This window comes from Elephantulus edwardii, unplaced genomic scaffold, assembly GCF_000299155.1.
Source record: "Elephantulus edwardii isolate Elephantulus edwardi_28Jun2011 unplaced genomic scaffold, EleEdw1.0 scaffold00015, whole genome shotgun sequence".
In the NCBI taxonomy this organism is placed as follows: Eukaryota; Metazoa; Chordata; class Mammalia; order Macroscelidea; family Macroscelididae; genus Elephantulus; species Elephantulus edwardii.
In genome coordinates this window covers 4,247,880-4,257,245 of record NW_006399765.1, presented here as the reverse complement: position 1 = coordinate 4,257,245, position 9,366 = coordinate 4,247,880, and the positions used below count along the sequence as shown (strand labels likewise).

Here is a 9,366-nt window from a genome sequence, read left to right as displayed (position 1 = left end):
CACACACAGCCTCTCCACCCTCTCTCGGCGCGTCCCGGAGCCTCTTGTGCAAGCCGCGGGCGCCCGCCCGTTCCCAGGCCCGGCTGCAGCTGCGGGCGGAGGGGCAGGGCGGGGGCGGCCCGCTGTTTGTCTAGCGCGGCCGTGCCAAAGGCGGCGGGGCCCAGACAGCGCGGCGCCTCCGTACACCTGGGGATGCTCAGGTTAAATAGCTCCGCATTCCTCGGGCCCAGCTGATGGAAAAGCTCCCAGGCCGCCGCCGAGCCGGCCTCCAGATGGGCTGGGTCCGGGCCAAAGGGGAAAAGAGGGAAACGTGGAATCCAGAGAGCGACTCAAGGGCGGGGGAGGTGGGCCCGGGCGGGGGTGGGCTGGAGGGGCTTGCAGCAGCCCCTTCCTCCCCTGGAAGAAGGCCGTGCGGAGTAGGCGCACACTCGGGGACACGCCCCCCTCCCCGTGGGTGGGCTTGCAGACCCCGGCCCACCCGTGGGGAGGAGGCGTGCACACGTGTGCCTCTTAGGACTTGCCAAGGACGCCTGGGCAACAATTAATAGCAATAATAATTTATAACTATCAAGCATTTCGGGTCAGGCACTGTGCTAAGCGCTTCATTTCATTTATTCTGTGAATCGATCCTGTGAGACTAATATTATAAACAGCGGGAGGGGGAGGTCGCGGAGGACATTAATTTACCTGCAGATCCAATTGCTAGGACCCGTGGTAATATCTGCTTTAATGCTGAAGTCGAAGAAATAATGATTTTTTTTTAATTTTCCCCCCCACACTGCCTCTTTGAGCTGGTTTCATCTGTTGTGAACAAAACAACAAAGAGGGGGGCTGGGGGGCGGTACATTAGAATGCCGCCTTTACCCTCTCGGTGCTCATTGCATAGTCAGGCCTGTGGTTTGTAGTTGCTATTTATAATACAGGTAGTGCTTGCCTCTCCAGAACTCAGTTTCCCCATGTGTATTACATGATGTTGACATACCAGGGACTTCACAGGGCCTAACATTTCCCCAGATTTGGCACTTTCAGCTTTTGAGGAGGGCTTTGTCTGAACATAGTTACCTCCTGTCTCCTCCTACCAGCTCAGGCGCAGAGATATCTGGCCACTTGGACAATTACAGAGATCCCAGCCTGTATGGTTCTGCGGCTCCCAGACCCCCTAATCTATCTATGGAGATAGATCTGTGAGGAGGTGCCCAAATGCATTCAGGCAGACCACTTACCTACAGACCATGTACTCACACTTCTTCACAGACCCTCGAGATAGTACCTCACCCACAGCCCCAGGGCCCTATATGCACCTATGACCCAGCCCCCGAGGGGGCAGCTGCTGGTTCACTCATGTCACACACACAGGCCCAGACACCCCTATGCACACCCCCAGGAGCATACACACACATGCCCAGACAGGGAAGCCCTTGCTAGTGACACTTTTTGCCTCCAGAAGAGCAGGGCAAGTGACCTGCCCACCCCTCCTCAGAGCCCACACAGGGGCCCTGGGGGAAAAGCAGTTCCTAAGCTGCTGGCAGAGCCAGGCCAGGGTGAGGGGGCTGAGACAGACCCACAGCAGGTGGCCCAGCAGCTGTGCCTAGGCTGCCCTTGCCAACTTGTTCACCCACTTGGACAAGCTGGAAACCCCAGGGCAGCCTGGGGTGAGGTGGCCAGTTGGGGGAGGCACCTCCTACCGGGGAATGGGGCCCTGGGCAAGTCCCTATTCTCTGGGCCTTACTTCCTTCACAGTGGCAAGGTAGCAGATGGCCCACTGACCCGTTTCTAACTCCAAAGGGCTGCAGAATGCGCCCTAATTCCAGAGGGAGCCTGGACAAGTTCATCTGCATTTCAACGGCCTCCCCAGGTGACTTGAGATGGCCCAAGGATCACTTTTGAGAAACTCAAATGGTCTAGAGGTTTTTTTATGACACTGGGGAGCAGGAAAATGACTTAGTGGGAAGACTTTGGAAGACACTGGAAACACATTCATTCAGGTCGATAAAAACCAGTCCAGATGTAGTCTTCCACACGCCCCTTCCCAGGTACCAGGTGCGAATTGGGTGAGGGGTCAATCCCCTATCCCCTCAGGGCTCACCACCTCCCCCAGCCCAAGAAGACACAGAATCTTTATCATCTAAAGTATTTGTTTAATAACAAAAAACCACACCCCCCACAGAACTATTGTAAAACAATATTCTCAGTCGGTGATCATTGTAATATACAATACAAACGATAAATTTTCTCAGAAATCTGAGAAGCACCAAACGTGACCATTTTTTAAAATGTCTGCTTTTTCAAAAAATAGAAACAACACGGGGTGGGAAATTCCCCTCCCAAGTTCCGAGTCTCCGGCGGTCGCCAGGAGGGTGGCCATCCCCGCTCGGGTCCACCCGTCCGCAGGCCCCCAAAGCCTTGGGTCCGACCCAACCAGCGCCGGTGAGGCTGCCAATCTCAACCAGGTTTTCTCAGCTTCGACTAGGCGCTTGGGGGATCCAGAGAGCACTTTCCCTCTCAAGGGCTCGGGTCTGCCGCTCCCCGGGGTGGCTTTTCAGCGACACAAGATGCGATCGTCCGATGGAACACAGGCGGCCTGCGAAAGCGAGAGAAGAGGTGAGGACTGGGTGGCTTGGACGGGGGTAGGGTGCAACCGAACCGTAGATCTCCCCTCCCCAGTTCCCAGGGAGACACACTATCTCTGTTCACCTCGTGCATTTCTGCAGCACAGTGCCCAATGGGATGGGGTGGTCGCACGGCAAGTCCCCACTCCCACTCTGGGCCGAGTTCTCCATCAGGAGGAGGGTCCAGCGATCCGACTCACCTCGGCCGCCAGGGCGCTGATCTCGCCGTTCAGGGTGCTGAGCGGAGCCCGGGCGGTGAGTCCCCGGCTTCCGGGGGCTCCGACGGCGGACTGCGAATCCAGCTCTAGCTGCAGGTCCCAGATGTAGTCGATGACGTGTTGGAGGATCTCCACCTTGCTCACTTTGCGGTTCTGGGGCAGAGTGGGCACCAGCTCCTTGAGGCGCGAGTAGCAGCCGTTCATGTCGTAGAGCAGCACGTTCACCTGCTGCTCGTCGAGCAGGGCGGGCAGGCGTCCCCCGGAGCCGCCGGCGCAGCGGGAGATGGCCACGCTCTGCTCCGACAGGCAGCGCACCACCTCGCCCGCGCCGCCCGCCGCCTTGCCCGCCTTCAAGGCGCAGCTAGGGCCTGCGGCGGCCGCGGCGCTGCCATTGGCTACCTTCATAATTCTGGTGTCGGACGAAGAGAAGAAGGACCAAGTGGCAAGAGGAACCGAGGGAAACGGCTGTAAGCTTGTGGGACGAATATAGAGCAAAAAAGACAAAATTGCAGCGTGCTTGAAGCCAGCGCGCGGCCGCCAGCCTTTTATAGAGACGCCGCGGACCCCGCCAGGGGCGGAGGCTTCACGTTCAAAAGCAGCCAATAAAAAGCCCAGGGCGTGGCCACTTGGGTTCCGCCTCCTGACCAACTAGTACACCCAGCCGCGCGTTAAAGGGACCCGAGCCCTAAAACCCTCCCCTGTGAGAGGGCAGGAGCCTAGCAACTAAGGATGGAAAGGAGGCGAAGGTTACCTTCGTCTTACAGAAAGGAGACAAGAGGATAAACTTGCATTTCTGATAAAGATAATTTTTCCCATGTTAATTTTTCTCACCCTTAATTCCATTTCAAAGATGAGGGAAACTGAGGTTCAGCCAGAGTTAGCCCACCGAGTCCAGCAGCAGAACCTGGGCTCGCGTTTTGGCAGTTTACCTCTGTGACCCTAATCTCCAAAAAATCTGGGTCGAAGTTTAAAGCAGGTTCTCTTTGAACTCTGCTCCCAAGGGTTAGTTTTTCTTTCTCCAATTCTCAGAAAATACTGCTGGCTCTTGTCCCAGGGCCGGGAAGACCCCCGTACTGAGATCTTTGAAGGTGGGAGTAATTAATTCTGGAAAGTGTTCGGCTGGACCTTCTGAACCTGAACGAGAAAGAAGAAAGCGCGCAGTGGGGTGAAGCTGCAGCTTCGGGAATTCTACCCTGAATTTGCAAACTCTTGCAGGGAAAACATTAAAAATTAAAGCCTGCAGCAACTAATGATGACTTTTAACTTTTTTTCCTCTCTTTTTTTTTTTGCCTGGAATTCAAACTCCCCCCAAAACAAGACCTCCGAGCAGGGTCTCCCTCCCACGGCGCGGCAGCTGCGGAGCTCCAGCCTTCCCCCCTTTTCCCGGGCCTGCCTGTGTCAGCGTCTAAACAAGCGGCTCAGACCGTTAGACGCCAGGCCCGTGACGTCACCCATTCATAAAATCCGGACGGGCTGTCAGACTGGCGCCGCGCGGGCGGTCGCCATGGAGACGGCAAACTGGGCTCACTAGTTCCCCCGCCTCCCTCTCGTCACCTGCGGACCCCGGGCCTAGGGCCTGGGAATGTGCTCTGTACAAGTTTGGCCGCCAGGCAGGGGTCACCTCACCTCCCCACCCCACACCTGTGAGTCCTCCCCACCCTGCCCCACAGTTTGGGCCCCTTAGCAAGTTTCTGCAAGGTCCCCCACCCCCTCACAACTCCATCTTGGAGTAAGAGGCCCTAGTAACATTCCAGCTTTGCTGCTGGATGAATTTAGGTGAGTCTAGGGCCCTGTCTGAGCCCAAAGATCTCCCTAGTGTTTGAATACTATCACTCATAAGAGGGACTTGAGCGTGGAGAGTTTGCACCCCACAACTCCAACTGTTGCTCTCTTTGTGCAAAGGTTGAAACTGAAGCACAAAAAATTCTTAGACCTGCAGCTGTTCTCAGGGCTGTATTATCATAAGAAAACCAGTAGTGGTAGGGTCCATGCAGACTTATGGGGACTCTATAAGTACCAGAGTAGAACTGTGCTCCCAAGTGTCTCAGCGGCTCTTTTTCAAAGTTTGATTACCAGGCTTTCTTCTGCATCACCTCCAGGTGACTCACTGTTCTAAGGCACATTGTTGTGATGTGGTCCTTGAGTATCTTGACGGAGTGTGTGAATAGTCTGGCCTCAGCTCCAGTCATGCCACATGTAGGCAGCCGACTCAGATAACCATCTAAGGCCAAACGATATTTGTAAGGGAAAATACTATGCTCACATAGGAGAAACTAGCATATGGTCTCCTCACTGCCTACCCCAAGAAATTAATTTACTAGGGATCAACAGGGCCCATTTTCCCATACACCTTTGGGAGAGGGGATGATAAGCTAACTCCTATCTCAAGCACAAACCAGGAAAACCAGTTATTGTCTAATAGATTCCAGCTCAGGGCAATCTGCATGCCAGGTCTTCAGTGGTTGACTTTTCAGAAGTAGGTTGTCAGATCTGCCTTCTGAGACACCTCTGGATAGATTCGAACTTCCAGCCTTAAAGTTAACAGCTAAGTAGCTTAACTCCATTTATCATTTGCACCACCCAGGGACTCTACCATAGAAAACTGACCAGTGAAAGCAGCTTCAAAGAAGAGAGAGCAGTGAATTAGCTGCACTCCCACCCCCTTTCCACATACCCCCAAATGATCCAAACTCCCCAGGCTTTGTTTAGCAATCCTCTGATGGTGAGAGAGAACACTTTGTTATGCAGAATTGCTAAAGAATTGGAAGGATTCCAGTCATCCAGAGGATATTACAATATTAATTCATTACCAAGTGTTTATAATATTAATTGACTCAACAATTCTATTTCTTCTAATAAACTTCAGAGAAACCAATCCAGAAAAGCATGAAGATGTCTGCTCCAGGATGTTCCTGGTGATGTTGTTTGCAGAAAGGCAAGTTAAAAACCTAAATGCCTGTCACATTTACAAACTAGAATTAGAATACTAATGTTGTGGGTGGCTATGCAGCAGATGGGAAGCATGTCATTGAGGAATACCTAAATCCTACTGTTTGTGGAAAAGCAAGTGACACAGGGGGACACAGACTTTTCACATGCAAAAAAGCAGTAATCATACTGCTCCTGAACACATGTGTGTCTGGAAGTGAATTTTTAATGACAAGAGAGAATTATGCAGCAGAAAAATATGCAAGCATCACAATTGTGGGATTCCTCTTAGATGAAATTCTGTTGGGGATATAACAACAACACATAACTTGTTGTTACATATAATACCGAGCTGACCCTTACCCTGTCCTGAGTCATCCTTACCGTCTCTGTTATTTTTTAACTTATTATTACAGTTGCTGTGTTAAACCATCTTATTGGGCATCTTCCTCTTTCTTTGACCTTTTCCAGCATGATGTCTTTTTCCAAGGACCAGCCCCTCCTGACAACAACCCAAAGAAGGTGAGACCAACTTTCACCGTTCTTGCCCCTAAGAAGCACCTGGTTACACTTCCTCCAAGACATATTTTTTTGTTTGTTCTTTTAATAGTCCATAAGATATTAAGCATCCTTCTCTGACACTGCAAATCAAAGGCATTAATTCTTCTTCTGTCATCTTTATTCATTGTCTAAGTTTCAGATAGATAGGAAGCAATTGAAAAAAATCTGTTGGTGTTGTTCCATAGAGTCGGAACCGACCCATAGCTGACCCTCCGGCGGAGGGTTTTCAGCAGTTAATCGCATGGGAGGAGATTGCCCATTCTTCTCCCTCAGAGCATCTGGTGGCCTTGAACTGCGTGCCTTCAGGATTGCAGTACAGCTTCTTGCCTCTAGGCTACCAGTGCTCCTGAAAAAATTCAAGAAGAGGAACATTTAATTTATGGTGAGAGAAAAAAAAAATGAGAATGGTGGCTGCTTCTGGAAGTACAAGGGAGTGATGTCCAAGAAACGGGAGTAAGGAAACTTTCTGGGGTAATAGTCACGTTCATGTCATCCTGAGTGTCACTTTCATAGTGAATGAAATGATCAAAACTCATTAACTTACTTTTTTTGGTAATCTTTTTTTTTTCTTTTTTCTTTTTGCTGTGTACCGTCAGATCAGATCCGACTGGCATGGGAGGAGATTGCCTCTCCTTCTCCAGTGGAGCATCTGGTGGATTCGAACTGCATACCTTCAGGATTGCAGTGAAGCTTCTTATCACTAGACCATCAGAGCTCCCTTTCACTTAAATACTTTAATGCATTTCACTGTATGTAACTTGTACTGCAATAAAAAATACTAGAAGCCAAAGAATAATAGCAATAAAAAGATGGGAGAGTAAACACCAATTTGGGGGGGGTCACTGACGGGATGATCACTGAAGTGGGGAAAAAAAAGAGGGCAATATGTAATAGGAATTTCATTTTTATCTCCACACAGATATTTCATTTTTGCTTCTCAAAAAACAGTTTTATTGATGTAATTTACATACAATTAATTTCACATATTTAAAACATAGAGTTTTAGACACATTTGCATATGAATACACAAATGAAACTATCAACACAATCAAGAAAAGGAACATATAGTCTGACACTTTTGGTTGCTTCCTTCTGCCCCATTGTAACATCTTCCTTCCCTCCAGTTATCCACTGATTTACTTTCTCTATTCTTTAATTTCCAAAGGTGGGTGACTCTACTCTGTGGCCCTCAGGCCTGCGTTTAATTGTTTTTGGTGAAACATTCTTCTAGGTTGTGTAACCCTGGTATGTCCATTTGCTGCACAGAGGTAACTCATGGTTGCTGTGAAGCTGAACACTGTGATACTGATGAGTCAAATGGGAGAATGGTTACCCATGGTGGACAGTGTTTGGTGGAGCTCCTCAATTAAAATAAGCTTGGAAGCAGGAGTGGCATCCACTTCCATAATAGCTTGCCTCCGGAAACCCTATGAACCTAGAGAAAGGACGAAAGTTATACAGGTGTCCAGGTCTTTGGTTCATAGGGTCGCTCTGAGTCGCCTATGACTCGACGGCGCTTAACAACAACAACAACAACAACATTTGTTAATTTGTATTTTCTGTAACTGGCACAGTCCTCTATGTATACTCCTTTTTTGTCACCTTCTGAGTTTGATTTCTTTCACTTAGCAGAGTTATTCTGAGATGCACCTATGTTGTCATGTCTAGCAATAGCAGTGAAAAGAATTCATTCCTTTTTTTATTGCTGAGTAGTATTCTAGTGTATGAATATTCTATAATTTGTTATCCACTCACAAATGGTGATGGACATTTGAATTGTGTACCATCCAGTCAGAACTGACTCATAGCTGGCAGGTTTTCAGAGTTAATTGCATGGGAGGAGATTATTCATCCTCTTGCGGAGCAGCTGGTGGATTCGAACCATATGCATTCGGGGTTGCAGCTCAGCTTCTTGCCACTAGGCCACCAGGTGGCCTAATACATAGGGTGTTGCACTGCTAATCAAAAGGTTTCATCTCTGGTGGTTTAAATTCACCAGCTGCTCCGTGAAGATGATCAATCTCTCCTTCCTTGAAGATTTACAGCCTCAATGACCCTGTGGAGGGTGGACAGTTGCTGTAAGTTGGAATCGACTAGGAGGCAGTGAATTTGTTTTCTTAAACTTGCATACAGGTGTTTATATAATTGTATGTTTTCATTTCTTTGGGGTACATACCTAGTAGAAGCTGACTGGGTCAGATGCTAGGTGTTTAACTGTGCAGTTCCTGGGTAGGGCAAATGGGGACTCTATTATGCACGGGTACTAGTGGACTGGAGATTCAAGTCCACCTCGAGACACTTCAGATGAGAAAGCATGGCGACCTATTTCTGAAAACAAGTCAATGGAAACCTAGTGGAGCACCAGAAGAGCTAGAAGGTGCCCAGCCGCCACTACTGACCACTGTGATCAAGATCACAATAGATGGCCTCTGGCAGAACGAGAGGAAAATTCAGAGCCAAACTCAAAGTTGTAAAAAAGTCCAGACTTGACTGAACTACCTGAGATTAGAGAATTGCCTGAAATTGACATCCTACAATTCTCCTCAAATCTCAAACAGAAACTATTCTATGAGGTCATCTTATGGTTAGATAACAGATTTGCTCGTTTTTTTACACTAAGTAAAGGATATTACTCATAAATACAGTGCTCCATTTGATCTGTCTCTATGCACCGGATAATAGGGGAGCTCTGGGCTCTGGTGGCTGAGTGGTAGGGAGCTGTGTAGACACCCCGAAGGCATATGATTCAGATCCACCAGTCTCCTCCCATACAATTTACTGCCTCTGAAAATCTCTTGGCCTATCACACCACCACCATGAGGCTGAAAGGTGAACAAATGATCCAAAAGCAAAGATGAGAATATAAAGGGACAGGGAAACTAGAGTTCTGGGACTGGAACAATCAGGATATAATTAAAGGGAATGTTGGCACATTGTAAAAATGTAACTAAGAAAAATGGGCACAGGATATGAACAGGCACTTCACCGAAGACGACATTCAGATGGCTAACAAACACATGAAGAAATGCTCAAAATCCCTAGCCCTAAGA

The 9,366-nt window shown here is 49.0% G+C and overlaps 1 protein-coding gene across 1 annotated transcript; it reads right to left on the bottom strand.

Annotated features, from left to right (window-relative positions):
* Positions 1 to 2,493: 2,493 nt before the first annotated feature.
* ID1 (inhibitor of DNA binding 1, dominant negative helix-loop-helix protein) lies at positions 2,494 to 3,234 on the bottom strand. Its single transcript, XM_006881418.1, has 2 exons — positions 2,810 to 3,234; positions 2,494 to 2,581 (listed from the first exon to the last, which is right to left on the bottom strand). Exons 1-2 carry the CDS (start codon positions 3,230 to 3,232, stop codon positions 2,540 to 2,542), a joined length of 465 nt encoding a protein of 154 aa, XP_006881480.1. The 5' UTR covers positions 3,233 to 3,234; the 3' UTR covers positions 2,494 to 2,539.
* Positions 3,235 to 9,366: the final 6,132 nt, after the last annotated feature.

Coding starts and splice junctions, on each gene's coding strand:
- ID1 (XM_006881418.1), bottom strand. CDS start 3,232: ATGAAGGTAGCCAATGGCAGCGCCGCGGCCGCCGCAGGCCCTAGCTGC. Junction 2,582..2,809: donor TCAGCGCCCTGGCGGCCGAG/GTGAGTCGGATC, acceptor TCGCTTTCGCAG/GCCGCCTGTGTTCCATCGGA.